The 23,598-nt window shown below is 39.7% G+C and overlaps 2 protein-coding genes and 1 long non-coding RNA gene across 3 annotated transcripts; 2 read left to right on the forward strand and 1 right to left on the reverse strand.

Annotated features, from left to right (window-relative positions):
- The first annotated feature begins 1,481 nt into the window (after positions 1–1,481).
- Positions 1,482–5,274, forward strand: LOC138896289 (uncharacterized). The gene is made up of 4 exons (XM_070181086.1): positions 1,482–2,308; positions 2,444–2,556; positions 3,316–4,964; positions 5,251–5,274. The coding sequence occupies exons 1-4, from the start codon at positions 1,482–1,484 to the stop codon at positions 5,272–5,274; spliced, it is 2,613 nt and encodes an 870-aa protein (XP_070037187.1).
- A 6,671-nt stretch (positions 5,275–11,945) lies between these two features.
- LOC138895033 (uncharacterized) lies at positions 11,946–20,053 on the forward strand. Its single transcript, XM_070179716.1, has 3 exons — positions 11,946–13,656; positions 18,947–19,094; positions 19,170–20,053. The coding sequence occupies exons 2-3, from the start codon at positions 19,075–19,077 to the stop codon at positions 19,618–19,620; spliced, it is 471 nt and encodes a 156-aa protein (XP_070035817.1). The 5' UTR covers positions 11,946–13,656; positions 18,947–19,074; the 3' UTR covers positions 19,621–20,053.
- On the reverse strand, positions 15,931–18,325 carry LOC138895180 (uncharacterized). Its single transcript, XR_011409401.1, has 2 exons — positions 17,591–18,325; positions 15,931–16,264 (listed from the first exon to the last, which is right to left on the reverse strand). It is a non-coding gene; the product is annotated as an uncharacterized lncRNA (long non-coding RNA).
- Positions 20,054–23,598: the final 3,545 nt, after the last annotated feature.

A 23,598-nucleotide genomic window follows, 5' to 3' on the forward strand; every position in this document is an offset into this window, starting at 1 on the left:
GCCTGGTATGGAAAGAGAGTCGCGACGAGTGGTGAACCCGAACGACCAACTAAAAGACCTCATATCCAAGAATTTGTTGACGCATCGCAGGAGCAGTGGGCTTGGTTAGCCAAAGAAAGGGAGTACCGGACCACCATAAGCAAGCTCGAAGGGCAAATTGAAAAAATCAAATTTGATGGTAGTTTGCAGGCAGCTGAAGATGCAGGGGAAAAGAAGAGGTTGGCCAAGGAAAATGAAGCCCTTCGAGCCCAAATTCAGAGAATGAAGATAGCCGCCGAGACACCAGCAAGAAGTGAGAGAGATGGGAAAATTATAACCAACCTGAGGCGGAAAGTGCATGATTACGGTTTTGACTTGACAAAGGTCGAGGGGGATTTGTTCAATGCTCAAGCAAAGCTGGCCAAAGGTGTGGAAGAACACGCTAGATTAGCCCACCAGTTGAAGCAGAAATATGACAAAGAAGTAGCGATTTTGCAGGAAAAGTTGGTTGCTCTGGAAAATGAAATGATTAAGCAAACAAAGGATTTCAGGACAGAAAGAGAGCATTGCTATGCACTGATTTACCAACTACAAGAAAGCCTGAAGCAGTTACAAGACCAAAGCAACACAGATACACAAGTATTAGAGGCTCGGGCCCAGCAGATTGGACGTTTGCTGCAAGAAAAGGGTGTCATCAGAATGAGGATTAAAGAGATAGCTGATTATGTTGTAATGAAATGCCATGAATGTGAAGACATGACCAAGTCTATGTTTTTTGCTTCTGTAATGACATTCGTCCGACAAGTGATGGTTGACCTAGACCGCCTCCAAGAGGATATTGCCTGCAGGCCTATGCGGAGACCGGCTGATGTCCCGCAAGCCTCCGGAGTACCAGTGGATGCTCTTATGTATTTTTGATTTCCTTTAGTAGTCTGTGTTTTACTTTCTTTGAGTCTTGTTCGCCTTTGTCAAAGTTGTCTATTACTTTATGCCGAGTCTGTAGATTTTCCTTTTTTGCAGTCATCTCTACTTTAGTCCTTGTAATAGAAAATCCAAAAAGATTGTCTTTTATTAATGAAATAAATTATTTCGCGTCTATTGCTCTGAACTACGTAATGATCTGATTCATGCGGCGTCATGATACGTAGGCAATCCCCATAGGATTCGATCATATTCTTAAAAGAAAAAAGGGGCCAAACTAAAAAAGAGAGGAAAGAATAAGAACTAAAAGAGCGAAACATAGCAGGAGGTGAGAGGGAAAAGTCAGGATTTGGAGAATTTGGAAAAGCCGGGATGAAACATACGAACCGTCGCAAAGCATTTAGGAACGTTAACTGCTCAGGTGCATTGCATATCCAATGTGCGATTACCTATCTGTAAATTGCTTTTAAAACTGACCAAGTTTTTGTGTGTGAACAGAGACAGGTTTTGTTTTAGGTGGTTAGTTTGTTGGCATCCTGGCAAGTCACCCTTATAACACCAGATCAAAGTGTAAGGCAGTCATGACTAGCAAAGAATTGGACACGGGTGTTGTCGACCCGCCAAGGGAGGTTGTAGAATCGGAGTCTGAATTGAAAGAAGAGGTCTACAGGTTGAAGCATCAAATGGCAGAAATGTATCAAGCCTGGGTCAGGGGGCATCCCCCACCTTCATTCCCCGCTAACTACTCGGAAAATCCCGCTTTCATTCCACCACTATCACAAGCCCAAGATCCCATTACCATTGACCTTTCCCCTCAGCACGCACCAGGCTTTACCCCTTATCACCACTACCCTGGCACCTCGTCCCAAACCTTTCATGCTCCACCAGCCAAAACAACTGCATACCCTGCTCCAACATCCGCTCCTGTTTTCGTAGCCCCTCCGCGAGCTACCCTTCACAGATCTTCTAGCGAACCCGCGTTCCAAGCTCCAGATACCCAATATTATGTTCCAGAACCAACTTTCAAAGTCGCGGATCCTTATTCCCATGCCCCTCGCTTTGAACCTCTTGTCGAAACTGAGAAACCATCCCGGAATGTGGAGCAGGACGAGATGTTCAGGAAAGTGAAGAGCCTAGAGCAATCTTTGAAGAACATGCAAGGGATAGGAAGCCAAGTAAGTGTGGCTTACAAGGATTTATGCTTATTTCCGGATGTTCAATTGCCCGCTGGGTTCAAGATGCCCAAGTTTGACCCGTACGATGGACATGGAGATCCCGTGGCCCATTTGAGAGGCTTCTGCAGCAATATGAGAGGCGCCGGTGGGAAAGATGAATTATTAATGGCATATTTCAGTCAGAGTCTGAGTGGGGCAGCTTTAGAATGGTACACCCGCCAAGACACTAGCAGGTGGTACACATGGGATGACTTGGCTCAGGCCTTTGCTCGGCACTTTCAGTACAATATAGACATTGTCCCAGATCGCCTATCTTTGACCAAGGTAGAGAAGAGGCCCAATGAAAGCTTTAGGGAATATGGTTTCAGATGGAGAGAACAAGCTGCACGAGTCTACCCTCCAATGGAGGAAGATGAGATGGTCGAGTACTTTCTTCAAGCCCTAGAGCCCACTTACTTTGGCCATTTGATCTCAGCCATAGGTAAGTCCTTCAACGATGTGGTAAAGATGGGAGGAATGGTGGAAGAGGGACTCAAGTCAAGCAAGATCATGAGCTACTCTGCCATAAAAGCGACCACACAGGCAATTCAAAGTGGCACCGGAAGCCTGTTAGGCAAAAAGAAGAAAGAAGATGTCGCTATGTTTGTCTCTGGATCATGGCATGGCCCAAGGGGTTCGCCTCACCAGTACACCCAAACTCGACCCCAACCTCAAGCCTACACCCAAGCTCCATATAATCCATCTCAGCACTATCTCCCGCCACAGGACCCTCGATATTCTGTCGAGCTACCCCAATACCATGTTCACCACGCACAGTCATATGCTCAACCCCCTCCTTACCCGCAATGGCGTGCTCCAACTCCACAAAATCTTTATACACCCCCACAACCATACCAAAACCCTACTGGTCCAAGTTTTCGACCGAAGCCAGATTACAGAAAAGAGAGGCAACAACGGAAAGAAACCTTCACCCCTCTTGGAGAGTCCTATACCAGTTTGTTTCAGAGGTTGAGGCAGTTGGACGTTTTGAGGCCGATTGAGCCCAAGATACCAAATTCGCCTCCAAGGAACCTTGATTACTCCCTTAAATGTGCATATTGTACTGATGCTCCGGGGCACGACACGGAGAAGTGCTGGCATTTGAAGAGGGCGATCCAAGAGCTTATTGATACAAATCAAATTGTGGTCCAGAGCCCGGAGGCGCCAAACATCAACCAAAATCCTTTGCCGGCCCATGCAGAGACACATATGATCGAGATAGTTCATAAGGATGGGGAGCCCAAAAACTCTTCCAAGTCTGTCATGATGATCCGGGATAGCGAAAGTAATCCAGTCAAAGCTCTAGATTCTGCAAAAGCAATGTCCTTGGCAATCAAAGGGGTGTCGGAGAAGCCAAGCGCGCTCAACGTGAAGCCTTCTGTATTGGTTGTGAAAGGGCCTCCGGTTGATGTTGAAGCGAACCAGGAGAGGCAAAAGGTGGTCGTGCCAGGGGTCCCGGGCAAGCCTGTCATAATCGTGGAAGGGGCTCGTGTTACCCCCGTTATCATTAAGCCAGTAATCCAGTTACCGATGGTTGACACAAAGGCCGTCCCATGGAATTACAAACAGGTGGTAATAACATACAAAGGGAAAGAAGTAGAAGAAGAAATCAATGAAACCGGAGGACTAACTCGTTTTGGGAGATGTTTTGCCCCAGAAGAACTGAGGAAAACCAAGCCATCCAAGGACGGCCACATCCCAGTAAAAAAGCCGATCACCGAAGAAGAGGCTGAGGAATTCCTGAAAAAGATGAAAATGCAAGACTATTCCATTGTAGAACAGTTGAGGAAAACACCAGCTCAGATCTCTCTTCTGTCTTTGTTGATACATTCAGATGAACACCGCAAAGCCCTGATGAAGATTTTGAACGAGGCCCATGTTCCTGATAAGATCACGGTGAACCACTTGGAAAAGATTGCTAATAAGATTTTCGAAGCGAACATGATCACTTTCTCAGATGATGAACTCCCTATAGAGGGTACAGAACACAATCGAGCTCTTTATCTCACAGTGAAGTGCGAAGATTTTGCTGTCTCAAGGGTACTGGTGGATAACGGTTCTAGTGCGAATATTTGCCCTCTGTCCACTTTGCAAAAGTTGAAGATTGGCACCGAAAGGATCCACATTAATAATGTATGCGTTCGAGGCTTCGATGGAGGAGGGAAAGATTCTGTCGGTGATATAATGCTAAATTTATCAATAGGGCCGGTTGAGTTCACTATGGAGTTCCAAGTGCTAGATGTGACTGCCTCTTATAACTTGTTGTTGGGCAGGCCCTGGATCCACGCTGCCAAGGCAATCCCGTCTTCTCTGCATCAAATGGTAAAGTTCGAATGGGACAAACAGGAAATAGTTGTGCACGGTGATGAGAACTTATCTGCTTACAATGACACAATCGTTCCATTTATTGAAGTTGAAGATGATAAAGGGCCTTGGGTTTACCAAATGTTCGAAATAGTGTCTGTCAGGAAAATTCCCGAAGGAGAATGCATCCTAGGTCCAAAGATACCATCCGCGTCTGTCATGGTAGCAAATGAAATGTTGAAGAATGGTTTTCTGCCAGACAAAGGTCTGGGTTCATCTCTGCAGGGTATTGTGCATCCGGTGTGCCCACGTGAAAGTTTTGGTACATTTGGTTTGGGATTCACACTCACAGGGAAGGACGTGAAAAAGGCTAAAAGTTTGAAAGGAAAGGCATGGTCACTTCCTAAGCCTGTTCCACATATCTCCAAGTCTTTTGTCAAGCCAAGGGTCGCAAAACGCCCAATATCAGCGGTCCCAAAACCTGTGGTCGACTTTGATGAAGAGTTGATCAAGAGGTTCCAGAGTTTGTTTGATGAGGTTAATATGGTAAAAATCGGGGAAGGTTCCAGTAATGCCGATGTGCAGCTCGTTGGGCCAAATGTGAAGCTTAGCAATTGGAAAGCTACTCCTCTCCCCGCCCGGAAGGAGTTTTGGTAGTTTGCTTTGTTTTCCTTTCTGCTATCTGGGTTATTCCAGGGTTGTAATCCAGATTTTTATTTTTTGCTTGTTTTGATGTACAAACCCTCCTATCCTTTTATTTTCAATGAAATACAATTTCCCGTTTTCCATTAATCCTGACAGCGTTTCATTTTTATTTTTGCTTTCTGTACAGTTCCTTTTATGCTGGTTTCAATGACATGACATGCATGAGGAATTTTCAGCCAAATCTTAAAAGCCAATCTAATTCTGAAACAACGATCCAAGAAGTAGAGGGTGATGATGAAACAGAATACGATGAAGAGGCGGTATTTGAGGAAGTCAGTAGAGAACTAAAACACTTCGAAGAAAAACCCAAGCCTAGTTTGAATGAAACCGAAGCAATCAATTTAGGGGATCAAAATAATGTCAGAGAAACCAAGATAAGTTTGCATCTAGAACCGCAAATCAAGGAAGAAATAATCAAAACACTATTTGCATACAAAGATGTCTTTGCATGGTCGTATGACGACATGCCGGGCTTGAGTACTGATTTGGTAGCTCATAAATTGCCAACCGACCCTACGTTCCCTCCTGTCAAGCAAAAGTTAAGAAAGTTCAAGACTGATATGAGTGTGAAGATTAAAGAAGAAATCACAAAGCAACTGGAGGCAAAGGTCATTCGGGTCACACAGTATCCCACTTGGTTAGCTAATGTGGTACCAGTACCAAAGAAGGATGGTAAGACGAGGGTGTTTGTTGATTATCGTGATCTCAACAAGGCAAGTCCAAAAGATAACTTTCCATTGCCGAATATCCACATTCTGATTGATAATTGTGCCAAGCACGAGATCGGGTCTTTCGTGGATTGTTATGCGGGATATCATCAGATCCTGATGGACGAGGAAGACGCAGAAAAGACAGCATTCATCACGCCATGGGGGACGTATTGCTACCGGGTAATGCCATTCGGTTTAAAGAATGCTGGGGCAACTTACATGAGGGCAATGACTACTATATTTCATGACATGATACACAAGGAAATTGAGGTTTATGTAGATGATGTGATCATAAAGTCAAAGAAGCAGTCCGACCATGTTGGGGATTTGAGAAAGTTTTTCCAAAGGCTCCGCAGGTACAACCTCAAGCTCAATCCGGCGAAATGTGCATTTGGTGTTCCGTCGGGGAAACTATTGGGATTCATAGTCAGTCGACGCGGCATCGAGTTGGATCCGTCAAAGATTAAGGCCATCCAAGAACTACCACCACCAAAGAATAAAACTGAGGTGATGAGCCTGCTCGGGAGGTTAAACTACATCAGCAGGTTTATTGCTCAACTCACGACGATTTGTGAGCCCATATTTAAGTTACTAAAGAAAAATGCTGCGGTTAAGTGGACCGATGAGTGTCAGGAAGCATTTGATAAGATCAAGAATTACCTGCTGAACCCCCCTGTGTTGGTCCTGCCAGAACCTGGGAGACCTTTAATCCTCTATTTGACAGTCACGGATAATTCTTTTGGTTGTGTGTTGGGTCAACACGACATCACGGGCAAGAAAGAGCAAGCCATTTATTACCTCAGCAAGAAGTTCACTCCTTATGAGGTTAAGTATACTCTTCTTGAAAGGACATGTTGCGCCCTGACTTGGGTGGCGCAAAAGTTGAAGCATTATCTGTCATCCTACACTACTTACCTCATTTCTCGCATGGATCCTCTAAGGTATATCTTTCAGAAGCCTATGCCCACAGGGAGGTTGGCAAAGTGGCAGATTTTACTCACAGAATTTGACATCATCTATGTGACTCGAACCGCGATGAAAGCCCAAGCCCTAGCCGATCACTTGGCCGAGAATCCGGTGGATGAAGTATATGAGCCACTGAAGACTTATTTTCCTGATGAAGAAGTGATGTATGTTGACGGGGCTGATCATGATGAAAAGCCAGGTTGGAAACTCTTCTTTGATGGAGCTGCTAACATGAAAGGTGTCGGAATAGGTGCTGTACTCATTTCTGAAACAAGGCATCACTACCCTGTAACAGCTCGACTTCGATTTTATTGCACTAACAACATGGCTGAATATGAGGCATGCATTCTGGGTTTGAGGCTAGCTATAGATATGGGAGTTCAAGAAATATTGGTTTTGGGAGACTCAGATTTGCTGGTTCACCAGATTCAGGGAGAATGGGAGACCCGTGATTTGAAGCTCATACCGTATCGACAATGTCTGCATGATCTTTGTCAACGATTCAGGTCGGTAGAATTCAGGCATATTCCCAGGATTCATAATGAGATTGCCGATGCCTTGGCTACTCTGGCATTCAATGTTACACCATCCGGATGAGATTTATGTCGACCCTCTGCGAATCCAAATCCGTGATCAGCATGCCTATTGCAATGTGGTTGAGGAGGAACTTGATGGTGAGCCTTGGTTCCATGATGTCAAGGAATACATCAAATCAGGGGTATATCCGGCACATGCCACAGGCGATCAAAAGAGAACCATTCGACGTCTGGCTAGTGGATTTTTCTTAAGTGGGGGAATATTGTACAAGAGAACTCCAGATCTAGGATTACTAAGGTGTATAGATGCTAAACAAGCCTCGACTATCATGGCCGAAGTGCATTCTGGGGTTTGCGGCCCACATATGAGTGGGTACGTCTTGGCGAAGAAGATTCTTCGAGCAGGTTATTATTGGCTCACCATGGAACGTGATTGCATCAGCTTTGTTCGCAAATGTCATCAATGCCAGGTGCACGGTGATTTGATTCATTCCCCGCCATCTGAGCTGCACACAATGTCGGCACCTTGGCCCTTTGTTGCTTGGGGCATGGATGTCATTGGACCGATTGAGCCGGCAGCGTCAAACGGGCATAGGTTTATTTTGGTGGCCATTGATTACTTTACCAAGTGGGTCGAAGCTGTAACTTTTAAGTCCGTGACCAAGAAGGCAGTGGTAGATTTTGTTCATTCAAACATCATTTGCCGGTTCGGAATTCCCAAGGTAATCATCACAAATAATGCTGCTAACCTCAACAGTCATTTGATGAAAGAGGTATGCCAACAGTTCAAGGTTACGCATCGAAACTCCACTCCATATCGTCCTAAGGCAAACGGAGCTGTTGAGGCTGCTAACAAGAACATAAAGAAGATACTTCGTAAAATGGTACAAGGTTCGAGGCAATGGCATGAAAAGTTACCGTTTGCTTTGCTAGGTTATCGCACTACTGTCCGCACTTCAATAGGTGCAACCCCCTATTTGCTGTTATATGGAACCGAGGCAGTGATACCTGCGGAAGTTGAGATTCCATCCCTGCGGGTCGTTGTTGAAACTGAAATTGATAATGATGGGTGGGTCAAAACCCGGCTAGAGCAATTGAGTTTGATTGATGAAAAAAGATTGGCAGCAGTATGTCATGGTCAATTGTATCAGAAAAGAATGGCAAGAGCATACAACAAGAAGGTTCGGCCCCGAAAATTTGAAGTGGGTCAGCTGGTATTGAAACGCATCCTTCCACATCAGGCTGAAGCTAAAGGCAAGTTCGCCCCAAACTGGAAGGGGCCTTTCATTGTGACAAAGGTGTTGCCCAATGGTGCTTTGTATTTAACAGACATAGAAGGTAAATGTGTGGATATGGCTATTAATTCTGATGCAGTCAAGAGATATTATGTATGATTTCTTTGCTTATCTTCAATCGCATTTTGTACTAGACACGTTCAAAGTTGGAATGACGAAGGCATTTTATTCTGCTATCCCAAACACTTTTATCATTTGTTACCCTTTTTGAGCCTTATTTATTTTCTTTCATACCCCTCTTTTGGAATCAAAAGCAGTGTTAGAAATATAAAAGAAAAAAGAGAGAAAAGAAGAAGAAGAGAAAAAAAAAATCAAGAAAAAAAAAGAAGAAAAAAAGAAGAAAAAAAGAAAGAAAAGAGAAAAGCAAAGAAAGAAAAAAAAGAAAAGAGAGGAGAAAAAGAAGAGCAAAGTAACAAAAGCAAAACTCTTATGTTTGAACTACGTTCGACCTGATTCCTTTTAAGGATACGTAGGCAACCTTACACGGTTCGGTCCCCTCAAAATAAAAGTCCAAAATTCCCCAAATTCGAAGAAACTGGGGCAGAAGTTTTAGTTTTGTAAAAAGATCTGATTCCAAAAGTTATAATTTTGAACCCCTTCATCTTGAATTATTTTGAGCCCGCATGCTACCCTTTCTTTCTAACCCTGTCCAAACCTTACACTACAGTCCAAAGAAAGACCTTCTAATCAACTTTGAGGATGCCAAGCCAAATGAGATGGAGGTGCGATTTACATCACGGGTAACACCTTGGTTCATGGGCACAAGGAAAAATGAATAAATGAGAGATTCTTATTGGTGAAAACCCTCACGGGCACCATAGGGCGATGGTGAGTCAAGAGAAAATTCAAATGAGAGAGTCTTATTGGTGAAAACCCTCACGGGCACCATAGGGCGATGGTGAGTCGAGAGAAAATTCAAATGAGAGAGTCTTATTGGTGAAAACCCTTACGGGCACTGTAAGGCGACAATGAGTTGAGAGAGGAGCAAATGAGAGAGGTTTGCTGGTGAAAACCCCTCGGGGCATTACAAGCTGAATCAGGTTCATGACTTTACAAAGAAATTGAATTATGGAAAACCCGGTTTTGAAGTATGAAGACATGGCATGAACTGAAATGTGATTAGTTGGATGGATTAGGCTGATCAGTCCGAAATGCATGTCATGATCATTGGAGCCAGTTGCTTCATTCAGATAAGTCTCTTTTCCATTTTCCTTCAAATAGTCATCGCTTTTCTTTTTTTTTTCTTTCTTTTGTTTTATTCCTAATTCTCGAAGTCACTTCGCTTCGTTTCTTTTGGGTCTATTCTTCTAAGTCTCAGTCAAATTAGTCTGTTGTTAAGCAAGCAAGAAAGGACTTCAAAGCCCACTACCAACTTTTTATTTGCACTAAGCGAAATTCGGCCAGGCACATCCCAAGTGACATGATGTAGAATTAGCAGTGCGGGGGTAACTGAAGTTCAGGTGGTCAAGTGATTCGTGAATTTGTAGGAAATGCAAAGGTTCGACAGTTGTCAGAATGAAAGTACCATACGGCGAGTTGAGTGTAAGGGATTCAAGTCATTCAGAGGTTTTGTGTTCGAGGTCCGATTGAAAGGTCAAACAATTCTTTGTGAAGCGGGATAGTGACAGAAGCAGACACCTTCAGCAAGGATGCCACAAACTAACCGCCACAGTTTCAAACTGACAAAATTTTCTTTGTTTCAAGCAGGGGCAAGAAATCTTGTTTGCTTTGCCAAGAATCCTCCATGAGAAAGCATGTTCCAGATAAGTTCAGTTTTAAGTTTCCGGGACCCTCCTGGACAATGGGAGTTAATTTCAACTTTTCAGGACCCTCCTGGATAATGGGATGCAACTAACAATCAATGAATGTTCCTGGTACAAACTGGGGCAAAAACTTTTCTCTGTTTTGTCTGTGTTGTCATAATTGCAGGCACCCACCTGGAGAACGAGGGAATTCATTTCAGTTTCTAAGTCAGCAGGCACCCACCTGGAAAATGAGGGAATTTATTTCAAGTTTTAAGTTAGCATCAGGCGCCCACCTGGAGAATGAGGGAATTCATTTTAGCTTTAAGTCAACATCAGGTGCCCACCTGGAGAATGAGGGAATTTATTTCAAGTTTCTAAGTCATCAGGCGCCCACCTGGAGAATGAGGGAATTCATTTCAGTTTAAAGTCATCAGGCGCCCACCTGGAGAATGAGGGAATATATTTCAAGTTTTTAGGTCATCAGGCGCCCACCTGGAGAATGAGGGAATTTATTTCAAAGTTTTTAGGTCATCAGGCGCCCACCTGGAGAATGAGGGAATATATTTCAAGTTTTTAGGTCATCAGGCGCCCACCTAGAGAACGAGGGAATTTATTTCAAGTTTTTAAGTCATCAGGCGCCCACCTGGATAATGAGGGAATATATTTCAAGTTTTTAAGTCATCAGGTGCCCACCTGGAGAATGAGGGAATTTATTTCAAAGTTTTTTAAGTCATCAGGCGCCCACCTGGAGAATGAGGGAATATATTTCAAGTTTTTAGGTCATCAGGCGCCCACCTGGAGAACGAGGGAATTTATTTCAAGTTTTTAAGTCATCAGGCGCCCACCTGGAGAATGAGGGAATATATTTCAAGTTTTTAGGTCATCAGGCGCCCACCTGGAGAATGAGGGAATTTATTTCAAAGTTTTTTAAGTCATCAGGCGCCCACCTGGAGAATGAGGGAATATATTTCAAGTTTTTAGGTCATCAGGCGCCCACCTGGAGAACGAGGGAATTTATTTCAAGTTTTTAAGTCATCAGGCGCCCACCTGGAGAATGAGAGAATATATTTCAAGTTTTTAGGTCATCAGGTGCCCACCTGGAGAATGAGGGAATTTATTTCAAAGTTTTTTAAGTCATCAGGCGCCCACCTGGAGAATGAGAGAATTTATTTCAAAGTTTTTTAAGTCATCAGGCGCCCACCTGGAGAATGAGGGAATATATTTCAAGTTTTTAGGTCATCAGGCGCCCACCTGGAGAACGAGGGAATTTATTTCAAGTTTTTAAGTCATCAGGCGCCCACCTGGAGAATGAGGGAATATATTTCAAGTTTTTAGGTCATCAGGTGCCCACCTGGAGAATGAGGGAATTTATTTCAAAGTTTTTTAAGTCATCAGGCGCCCACCTGGAGAATGAGGGAATATATTTCAAGTTTTTAGGTCATCAGGCGCCCACCTGGAGAACGAGGGAATTTATTTCAAGTTTTTAAGTCATCAGGCGCCCACCTGGAGAATGAGGGAATATATTTCAAGTTTTTAGGTCATCAGGCGCCCACCTGGAGAATGAGGAATTTATTTCAAAGTTTTTTAAGTCATCAGGCGCCCACCTGGAGAATGAGGGAATATATTTCAAGTTTTTAGGTCATCAGGCGCCCACCTGGAGAACGAGGGAATTCATTTCAGTTTAAAGTCATCAGGCGCCCACCTGGAGAACGAGGGAAGTCACTTAAGAATCCAATCCAAGTTAGAAGTAGCAAAAGTTCGCCTCGAGAATGCGAGCTGACAGTCCGAGATAACCAAAGGAAGAAGTCTCAATCTAGAATAAAAGGGAAAGGGTGAATCCAAAATGCAGAAGCCGATGAAAGATGTGAACTGCTCAAGACATGGCTGAAGTCACAAGCTTTGCATGTCCCGTCTTGATCCGAAAAGCTGAAGAAGAGAGACCTAGCACCTGCAGCTAGCAAACATCAAGGTTTAAGTCAAAAGTCCGCATGAAGAACCATTCAAGACTCAAGATCAAGCTTCAGAAGACTTATAGATAGGAATCTTGTAACTCATAGCTGACATGCTTAGTTAGTCTTTTTCATTTTTTGATTTTGATGTAATAACAGGCCGCGGACCGGAACCTCGACGGAACGGCACCTCACTCGACTCTGTCATCCTCTCCACACACTCCAGCACTGCATTCACCTCTGAACTACACGTGACCTGATTCCTTTAAAGCCAAGGATATGTAGGTATTTCAGATACCAGGGCTCGGTCATAATTTTTTATCCGTCTTTGTTTCGTTTTAAATAAGTATCGGGTCATAAATCAATTACATTGCTTATTGTTCTTTGCTCCGAAAACTCTTCGTGTTTCCAAGCAAAGAGGGGCAGCTGTAAGCACGTAATTTTTGATCCGGCACGTTTTTGAGCTATTTTAGTGTTTAAAATATTTATTTAACTTAACTTTAATTTTTATAGAGTTTCAATCAATTTTTACTTCAAATTACAATTTAAAAACTCAAAAAATATTTTCATTTTTAGTTTAAGGTCAGTTAGTATATTTATGTTTATAGTATTTTAATTTTACCATGACTTTAGCCTATTTTCTCTATTTTTTACTTTATTATAACATTTAAAAATACAAAAATATAGTTTTACTTTTAATATTTAATTTTATTTTAGTAGTTTATTAAGAGTGATTTTTATAAATATATTATATTATTTTAGTCTTCTTAGCCCAAAATTAAAACCCAACAAGACATGGACCCAACCCAATTTCCTAAATCCAAGCCCAATCCCTTAACCCTAAGCCCCTTCTCCCTACCTAAAGATAAATACCTACTCTTCAACACCACCAAACAGACACACATATTAGAGGAGACCCTCCCCGCCCTAACATTAAGAGCTCAGCAAGAAAAACAGCCGCAACCTGCTAAAAAGGAGGAACACGAGAGGGGACGGGCAAAAGAGGAAGCTTTCTTCTTCTTCCTCACAATTTCATCAAACAAAACTACAAATTCCTTCCCAAACTCCAGTGAAAATAAGTCCAAAAGGCAGCAAAAAACCTGCTGCAAATAGCCCTTAAAAATACAGCACCTTTACTCCCACAAAACACTATGGAAATCACTAACAAACAACCATAACCGCTGCCCCCGAGGTTGCCGTTTGAGTTTCCGGTCAAAGGCGTCCAAGCTATTTTTGTTGTTCGCCGCTCAAGTTTTGTCGGCTTTACTCTACTGTAAATCTCACTTGGAGTTGTCTACTAGATCAAGTCATGGAAAATTATTTGGCTTAAAGGTCCACTCTCTCGTTATTACACCTTTTATTTTGCTAATTTGTATGATATTTCGTTTGGTTCTTGTGATAGAAAGCATGAGCAGTAGCTTTAGTTTATTTTAATTTGTTATTGTGGCCTTATTTCAGAAAAGCTTCCACATTCTGTTAGTATAGTTCTGTTAATGTTAGTTGTCCATGGTTTCATATAGCTGATCTTTGATTTTGTTAGTTAGTTAACTATACATGATTAAATAATTTGGGGTTGGATACAGGTTTGTATATTTTCCATGTGAATTTGTTACCCATAATTCAATAGCTTCACCAATAATCTCATGGTAGTTTAAATAAACAACTTATGAACATCGTAGCTTGCTTTAGGCGCGATTCATAAATAAATCATTGTGACTATGGGTACGATTCCCGTGGCTTAGTCATGATACATAAACCCCAATTCGAGTGTGCGTTTCACGTGACTCGACCATAACTTCAAATGTTAATAATAAAATCAACACATTGTAGGTCGCAAGTGCGTTTCACGTGGCGCGATTCGCAATGTGTACAAAAACCAATGAGTGCGCGACATCGCGACTTGTTCAAATAAACTCCATAAATAATTAAAAGCGGTTAGAAGCTAAAATGCACAATAGGTTCAAACATGTAATAAATCAGATAATTAGGCCAATTAATAATAGTTGAGCGACCTTGCTAAAACCACGGAATCCGGGAGTGCCTCACACCTTCTCTCGGGTTAATAGAATTCCTTACTCGGTCTTCTGTGTTCGCAGACCATAAATAAAAGTCAATTTCCTCGATTTGGGATTTAGAATAAACCGGTGACTTGGGACACCATAAATTATTCCAAGTGGCGACTCTGAAATAAATAAATAAGCCCATTTCGTTTAATGTCACTTTAATTGGAAAAACTCCCCTATCCCCCATCCGTTCGGGAAAAAGGAGGTGTGACACTCGGGACCCCATCCGAATATACCAACAAGTCCCGTAACATAATACGGACTTACTCGGGGTCTAATATCACGTCAAATAACATCGAAATTACTATTCACACCCCCGATTCGAACTTTTAAGTTTTAAAACTTTTCAATTTGCAAATCTCGTGCCAAAACATATTAAATGAATCCGGAATGACTTCAAATTGTACACAAGTCATAAATGACATAACGAAACTATTCAAATTTTCAGAATCGGATTCCGGCTCCGGTATCAAAAAGTCAACCTCGTGGTCAAACTTGGAAATCTTTAGCCTTTAAATTACAAGATTCCGTTAAATGGTCATAACTTAAGTTAGGGACCTCCAAATTAAATTTCGGACATACGCCCAAATCTCAAATCACGATACGGAGCTACCGGAACTGTTAAAATACTGATCCGAGTCTGTTTGCTTAAAATGTTGACCAAAGCCAACTCATTTGAGTTTTAAGGCTCTATTTCACATGTTAATCCATTTTTCACATAAAATCTTTCCGAAAACTTTTACGGACTGCGCACGCAAGTCGATGAATAATAAATAGTACTTTTTGAGGTCTTAGAACACATAATTTCTTATTAAATTTAAAGATGATATTTTGGATCATCATAGAGATACATGATGCATTGGCTAATTCCTAAATATCAGCCATTTTTAATTATGTCCAACAAATCCTCCGTATGCTTATTCAGCAGAAAAAGGCCATATATATTCCTCACTAGGAGTCCTAGTCTAGACCATATTATTTTTGGGCTTTTTCATTTTTGGCCTGCGCCAGAAATTATTTACATTGGGTAGTCGAAAAAAGCGTATAAAATTCGTATAATTTTTGTATATAATATACAGAATATATATATATATATATATATATATATATATATATATATATATATATATATATATATATATCATTTTGGGTTATTATTTTGAGACCGGATATATAGTGTCATTTTTTTTTTTTTTGAAGTGGAGATATAGATTCAATCATTCCATATATCATGGATTTTTTGAGAATTTAACACGATATTTTAAGTTAGTGATCATGCATACACTACATCCGGTTATGAAATTAATTTGTTATTTCTCGGAGTTGCACTGTTTCTAGCTAGCTAGATCAATTTCCTTAATCATTATCATTTTTTAACACAATCATACGAAAAGGTCAATTTTAGAGCTAATAAGTAATTATATATTACGCCAATAAACTGATCTAAAGAATTTTAGAACATAGGCGCACCAATAACGATAGAAGAAAAGAGAAAGCACTTAGTGGGAATTGATCCCTTATCCATGGTGTAAAGGACTCAACATTCTACCAAATGTAACATTCAACATTTTCAAAACATGTGAGACAGCAAATAATATTACATTAATTTTAGGAAATATATACATAAAATACCTAATTTGACGAAAAGATCATAAGTTCACGTACACAATAATTTGGGCCTAAATCCATCCCATTAGTAAGTTTTTTAATAAGCAGAATAGTCTAATAAACACTTGTACTTGCACTGTTTTGACATCCCGGCCCCTCCATTCCACGAAGTTTCGTTCGGACGCTTCAAACTTGTTTGAAACAAGTATTTTAAAACCCTCCGAAAATGTGTGTTCTTCACTTGCCTTGAGGTGGATGACACGTCAAATCTAGGACAAAGAGAAAAAAGATTAAAATCAGAAAAATGAAAGAAAAATTGAGTAAAATCAGAAAAATGAAAGAAAAGAAGATAAAGAAAAAGTTAAACATTATTCTTAAGAAAATCATCACCTGCCCCATATTTTCCTCTTTCTCCCTCCCCTCCTTCCAAGTTAAAACACAAAATTTCTTTCCATTTTCATCATTATTACTCACAAAGCTCATGGAAACAATTTTGAACGAAGGAATGAAAAATCTTGCATTTAGCAAGCACATAAAGTAATATTTATGATAAGTTATGCGTCTTTTGTTTTGATGATTAGACAAATTTCATGAGAGAACCAGATAAAGAACCTAATACAATTAGTTCCCTTACGTTCAGAGTAACTAGTCAGATGTCTCGTTCAATTCTTAGTAAAATCAGATAAGGGAACAACACAGGAAACATATAGAGATCAGTTCCTCTGGTCATCATGCAGTCAACTCTACAAGTGTAAAAGATGCTGCACTGTACCGTCTGGCAGCGGTACAACAACCCAACTGTAGCTTTTTAAGGCCAAACTAAAGGACACTTTATTGCATCATCCTTGATGACCTCACACACACATTTTTATCAACATGAGGCAAGAGATTTCATTCTCTAACACTTGCAAAACCTAAAATTATTTTTTTCTCTCAAGTGCTAGCCACCACCTTTCTCAAGAACAAAGTTGCTGCAACCTCAAGGACCAGATCCAAAGATTAAAGAAATCTTAAGTCCTTAGGTTTCTTGAGTCTTTGTTATTTGTTCTTCATTTGTAATTCCACACTACTTTCAAGAAGTATTTTTGTAGGACAGATTTAAATAACTATTTGGTTTAGTTACTTGACTAGAGTTAGTCAAGGTTTGTTACTTTGTAATAGAGTTATTACAAAGAGGCTTGGAATATAGTTATTGCAAGTAGGTGAGGCCCGTGAGGGATTAAGAGTTTAAATCATAGGTTATAATAGGTTGTAATCTAAAAGTTGCTTAGTTAGTGAAGTTGAAATCCTACGAGTGTAAGTCGTGATTTTTAATCCTGTGAGTTGGGAGTTTTTCACGTAAAATATTGTTGTGTTATTTACTTACCGTTGTGTGTGTTCTGTGATAACTGTTCTCTATATAGTTTGGTGCACTCTTGGTTTATATCAATTTATTATTCGAATATTCTAGAAACTGAATTTCTAGGTAAAATCTGGAAGCTGTAAAAATTGATGAATCATCAGGTCGACATTTGAGAGTAATTCGGTGAAAGTGTACGCGATGTTCTTTTCCTGTTTGAGCTGAGAATATGTGGAAAAACTTAAACGATCCTTACCCAAAACAGATTCACATATTAATAGCCATAAATCTTAAACTCCCCCCAAAAAGTAGATCTTCAGCTTCTCTCCATAAAAAATATCACCATTAAAAATCAGCTCCACCACCTGAAATTCGATAACCCTGAAATAATTCTTACCCAAAACATATTTAACATTGCAATAGCCATACATCTTTATCTCATAAACACTGATGGTGGTTTCTCTTTATAAAAGAGTCCCTAGAATATTTTCTCAAATATTGATTGAAGGTGATGAAAATGGGGAGAGAGAAGAACTGGAATGGCGTAAAGAAAGGAGTCCGGAACCAAAATGTGGTTCTTTTGGACTCAAACGACCGAAATGTGTGGAAAAAAGAGATGGTAACCAAAATATATACAACACCCTTTTAAAGGGCGCTATACCTTAACAACCATTTGCCCGTTAAGATATAGCGCCCTTTAAAAGGGCGTTATACGTGAATTTGAAAAGACAGGGTATAGCGCCTTTTATTACCGTACTATACATATTTTATGGGACCACAAATAATTCTTCTGGGCTCAACTGACGTAACAATAATTCAACTAGGTATAGCGCCCTTATTTAAGGCGCTATACCTAAAAATATTGTACCCCCCGGACTGGGTTTTTCCCTATTTAAGGAGGTTAAGAATTTTTTAAAAATCCATTCATAAATATTCTCAAGTTTCTGAAATATTTCTTCGTTAAGTTGTTTTGCATTTTGTCATAATGTCTAAAGAGCGAAAAGAAAGGGTTTCATTATATTGGGGGGGGGGGAGGGGTGAAGTTGTGGTGGCGAATAACTCAGTAACCTATAGTTTATCTCCACAGTATCATGTTAAGTTTTCACTTACAATGGAGTACGATAAATTGGCATCGTTATTATGTACAAAAATGAGTGTGAGGAAACGTTCGGTGAACCTTAAAGTAACCGGAAGATATCCGTATTCTGTCACTCAGCAAGAGGTTGCTTGTTATGCTGAGTTTAACATCGAGGACGATGAAACTCTGAGAGATTTTTTGTGGACTCCGGATGAATACCGGGAATTTCTTGTGATAAAAATGTTGGAAATGTACGTCAAGGTTGAATACGTTCGCAATAATGAAGTTGCGCAAAGCAGGGATATCCCTCAGTCACCGGGTGGTTATTTTGGAGCAGTTTTAGTCGAACAGGTTCCGACTGAAAGAGTTTGGCCTGATCTAAACTTATCTCCACGGGCGAATGAGGAGCGAAGAAATAATTTCTCTCCTAGTTTACATAATCCACAAGACGAGTGGTAAACTTCAATTTTTCTTTGTGTTACGATGTTTATTTTTGCTGTATTGAATTTGTATTAACACTCATATATTCCACAGGGGTACCGGCCAGATATGAATTTTATAAATTATGAACCAACGCCAGTTGGAATATGCCCAATTCTGATGTGTTGGATCATGGTGGTCCATCCGGGAGTTATCACCAATAGTATAATGTCCATCATGGGATGTCAACACATTACGATTTGTAAGTGAAGTGATATAGCTATATATATAAAGTATTTATCAATTTAAGTAACTCATTATTTTGTTGGTTGTGCAGTGAAAACGAGCATCCTGAAGGTCCTATCCTTACTCAATTGCCCGAAGACGACATATTTAATTGGAATCTGGCAGATGCACAGAGTCAGGAAGAGAATAGTGATTATGACAACAATGTCGATGAGTCTAGAGATGACACACCTTTCCCTGATGAGGGTGATGATGAGGAGGAAGAGAATGCTGGACCTGATTTGATGAGGGAGCATGCTCCACCCCCCGTTAGACCAAGAGTGTACGAGTCCCATGTGCCGTTTCATTCAAGGGAGATTCCCTACCTTGATCATTTACCAAGTATGCCGGATGTGGATGCCCTCACAAGGGATATTGACGAAATTCGGATAACAATGTGGGATGAATCTAGAGCAACGGTGCTGTCAAAGGTCATTCTTTTTCCCGATAAAGCGCACCTAAATAGGGGCGGTGCTAATGTACATCGTAAAAGAGTGTCGTGAGATCACGGTACGCAAGTCATCTCCAGATGTATACAAGGTAGTTTGCCGTAGATGGTTTACGGGTTGTAATTGGATGCTGCATGCAAGGAAGAAGAAAATAAATATGTGGGTTGTGGGTAAATACATTGGCACCCACAATTGTGAAATGGACACATTCAGTGGGAATCATTTTAACTTGAATGCTAACTTGATTTCTCTTGTCTTGATTCCACACATTGAAGCGTCCATAAGGTACAGGATCAAAGAGTGTGTAACATCCGTCCACCAGGAATATGGGTGCACCATTACCAAAAGAAAGGCATTTCTCGAGCGCAAACATGCGTTTGAAATTATTTATTAAATATTCACATATGGGTTCCGGACTCGATATTTGAGGCCCAGTAGCACCAAGGTATCCTGAATTCTTGTGTTCATGATGAAATTTTTTTTTCGATTTATCACTCAACATGTTTGTTATTTAAATGTTAGTTTATTATTTATATGTTAGTTTAATATTGTATATGTTAGTTTTATTAATTTATATGTTAGTTTTATTATTTTACATGTTGATTTTATTATTTTATATGTTTGTTTATAAATTAAATAATTAATTTTCATAATTATACAAGATTTAATTATTAAATATTCATATATGGGTTCCGAGCTCGATATTTGAGGCCCAGTAGCACCAAGATATCCTGAAAATATTGTTGTTTTCTCATTCTTAGTCCAGGAAATATTGTTATTTTTTCATGTTATTTTCTTACGATCGTTGACTAGAATTGGACAGAGTTTGTGTTTGAACTATCAACTTTTTTGATGTATTTTTGGATATAAGAGAAACTTAAATGATTAATTTCAATAACTACAAGGACATTATGCTAAAGGGCACTACATTTTACTGCGCTAAAAGGGCACTACATTACAAATACAAGCACTACATTACAAATACAAGCACTACATTAGGCCACAAGATACCACTAGAGGGAACTAAAGTAACAATTTATCTATTTTACTAGTCTTTAAGCAAACAAATAATCTAAATCGGATAAAAATAACAAATAAATTTAATCACAAAACATTCACGAAAATACATATACCACAGTAAAAAGTAACTAATTAACAGTTTTTTTAACGACTAATAATAATTTCTCCATTTTTACTAATATTTTTAGCACACTAATATCATAGTCCGGATAAAAATAATAAATTAGTTAAATCGCAAAACAATCACAAAACAACATAGAACACATTAAAAACAACTAATATGCATTTTTTATACGAGTTTTAACAAAAACTAAGTCGGAATACCTCGATTTGAGGTTTTTGGAAAGTTGAAGATTTGGTGATTTGGAGCCGAAACGAGCAACTCACTACGAGATAACACCTTAGCTTGGATGTGGGACCGAGAATCTTTACTTTTTGTGGGACGGGTGAGCTCCACTCGAGCTTCTTTCGTTGACAATGGGGGAGGGGGGCTGCTGTAATTGTTTTGTTTTAATTGGGGGGGGGGGGGGGAAGTTCTGGTTTGGTAGGGAAGGGAAGGGGACATTTTTTATGTGGGTATAGCGCCATTTATTAAGGCGTTATACTATAGCGCGGTAATAAAAGGCGCTATACCTCCCGTCTTTTCAAATTCACTTATAACGCTCTTTTAAAGGGCGCTATATCTTAACGGGCAAACAACCGTTAAGATATTGCGCCCTTTAAAAGGGAATTATATATATATTTTGGTTACCATCTCTTTTTTTCACACATTTCAGTCGTTTGATTCCAAAATATACCTGTTAATCGGGTCGGGCTGACCCGTTTACAATCCAGTTCAGCCCGGTACTGTAGCGTGGGAGGCGGGCTGGGACGAGTTGGGTGGAAAGCGGGTTTTAAACGAACAGTTTTTTGATACCGGTGCACCGGAACCCGCTAAGCCCGTTAACCCATTAACGGGCTACAGCCCGGTTCAGCTCGATTTTTAACATTTTGTTTTTAAATTTTTTTTTTTTTTTTTTTTTACCGTTGCCAACGGTCAAATTCAAATATGACCGTTGGCCAACGGCCTTTTTCTTTTGCATAAATGGCCATTTCGGCCTACCCTCTTAAGAAAATAGCCCCCACACCCCTAGTATTTGATAAATTACAATTTTAACCTTTTAAAAACTATAAATAGCCCCCTTCTTCTTCATTTTTCCTCACAATTCACTCTCTTACTACTCTAATTCTCTCTTGATATTATTGATTATTGTTCTTAAATTCTCAATTACTTATTATTTCAAGTTTCATCAAATATTTACTTTAGCCATTACAAAATTATTATTATCAAATATCAAGTATTCAAGTAAAGTGTGGTATCAACTATCAAGTATCGATCTATCAATTGAAGTTTGATTTTTGATATCAAATTAGTGCGACATCCGAAATCTCGGTACACTCGTTCTATATCTTTCTCTTCTTTGGTGTACATTTATTTTATTATTTATAATTATTAATTTAATTTACATAATGGATATATTTAGAGCAGCCAAAAAAGCGTGCACTAATAGAGGTGGTAGTAAAAAAACTTTCAAAAGATCAAGAGGTGGTGTTTGTTCTGCTAGTAGCTTTACACATATTTCTGAAAGTTTACGTGAAAATTTAAATGTAGATTATGAGGGACTTCAAGAAAATTATAGTATAGATGATAATTTAGATGATATTTCATTTCCATCACCTGATAATCTTGAAACACCACCAGCTACACTTGGTAATGCTAGTCAAACTCAAAATATTAGGGGTGGAAGTAGTGGTAATACAAGTAGGCCTCCCCTCCATATTAAGAAGAATCGAAGATTAAGAAGTAAGTGTTGGAATTTTTTTGACAGACTAGAAGAATATTAAAATTATGTAAGATGTAGAATTTGTAAGGATATTTATAAACATGAGACCGGTAAGGGAGGGGGAACGGGTCAACTTTGTAGGCACATGGTAGACAGCCACCCTCTTGATTGGGGAGTAGATGAGGAAGATGGGCAACAAAAACTTAACCCGGGTACTGGAGGGTTAATGGGTAAATACGATATTAAGAAAGATCAGGAAGAATTAGCTTAAATAATTATTTTAGGTTATTTACCTTTTAGTTTTGCTGCTTCACCATATCTTGTTACCTATATTCAAAGAATTTATAACCCTTTGTTTAAAGGTATTCCTAGAAGTACTTGTAGAGCTGATATCTTTAGGCTTTTTGGACAATATCAGACATATATACGTTATTTGTTCGCCAATCTTTCTTGTAGAATTTCTCTTACTTGTGATATTGGTCGTGCCGTAAATGGTAATGATTATTTGACTGTTACATGCCATTGGATAGATAGTAATTTTTGTATGCAAAAATGTATTATTGCTTTTAAATATGATAAAAATCAAAGTCATATTGTTGTTGAATCTATGCTAGATAAGTATTAAAAATATTTTTACCCAATTCTCCCTATTTACCTAATTGGTGCTATTTTAAACCCTTCTATTAAAATGGCCACTTGTCGCTAATTAATCACTGCTTTATATTCTTATATGGATATTGGACCAACTGAAACTCCTGATATTGACACTTGTATTTCTGATCTACACAAATATTTAGAAATATTATATAATTATTATGCTAACATTGTTGATGCTTCTTCTGCTGTAGATGCAAATATTCCTTCAAGTTCAGTTTCAACATCTGGAACTAGTGCTTTAGATGATAATGATGGTGTTGAAGATTATTTGATTTGGTCTACAATAGGGGAGCATCAACAAACCAGTAGCAGGAATATTGATGAACTTCAATTCTACTTGCAAAAGTCAGCAGAGCCCCGCACAAAGGAATTTCTACCACTGGGTTGGTAGAGGAGCAACTCAAATCAATTTCCTGTTCTTTCGGCCATGGCTCGAGACGTGCTAAATGTGCCGATTTCAACAGTCGCATCAGAGAGCGCATTTAGCCAAGCAAGGCAGCAACTAGGAGATACCCGTCATTCATTGGGTAGC

This window comes from Nicotiana tomentosiformis, chromosome 7 (genome assembly GCF_000390325.3).
Source record: "Nicotiana tomentosiformis chromosome 7, ASM39032v3, whole genome shotgun sequence".
Classification (NCBI taxonomy): Eukaryota; Viridiplantae; Streptophyta; class Magnoliopsida; order Solanales; family Solanaceae; genus Nicotiana; species Nicotiana tomentosiformis.

Coding starts and splice junctions, on each gene's coding strand:
- LOC138895033 (XM_070179716.1), top strand. CDS start 19,075: ATGTCAACACATTACGATTT. Junction 19,095..19,169: donor ATGTCAACACATTACGATTT/GTAAGTGAAGTG, acceptor TTGGTTGTGCAG/TGAAAACGAGCATCCTGAAG.
- LOC138896289 (XM_070181086.1), top strand. CDS start 1,482: ATGACTAGCAAAGAATTGGACACGGGTGTTGTCGACCCGCCAAGGGAG. Junction 2,557..3,315: donor CCATTTGATCTCAGCCATAG/GTAAGTCCTTCA, acceptor CGGCCCATGCAG/AGACACATATGATCGAGATA. Junction 4,965..5,250: donor TGTTTGATGAGGTTAATATG/GTAAAAATCGGG, acceptor CTTTCTGTACAG/TTCCTTTTATGCTGGTTTCA.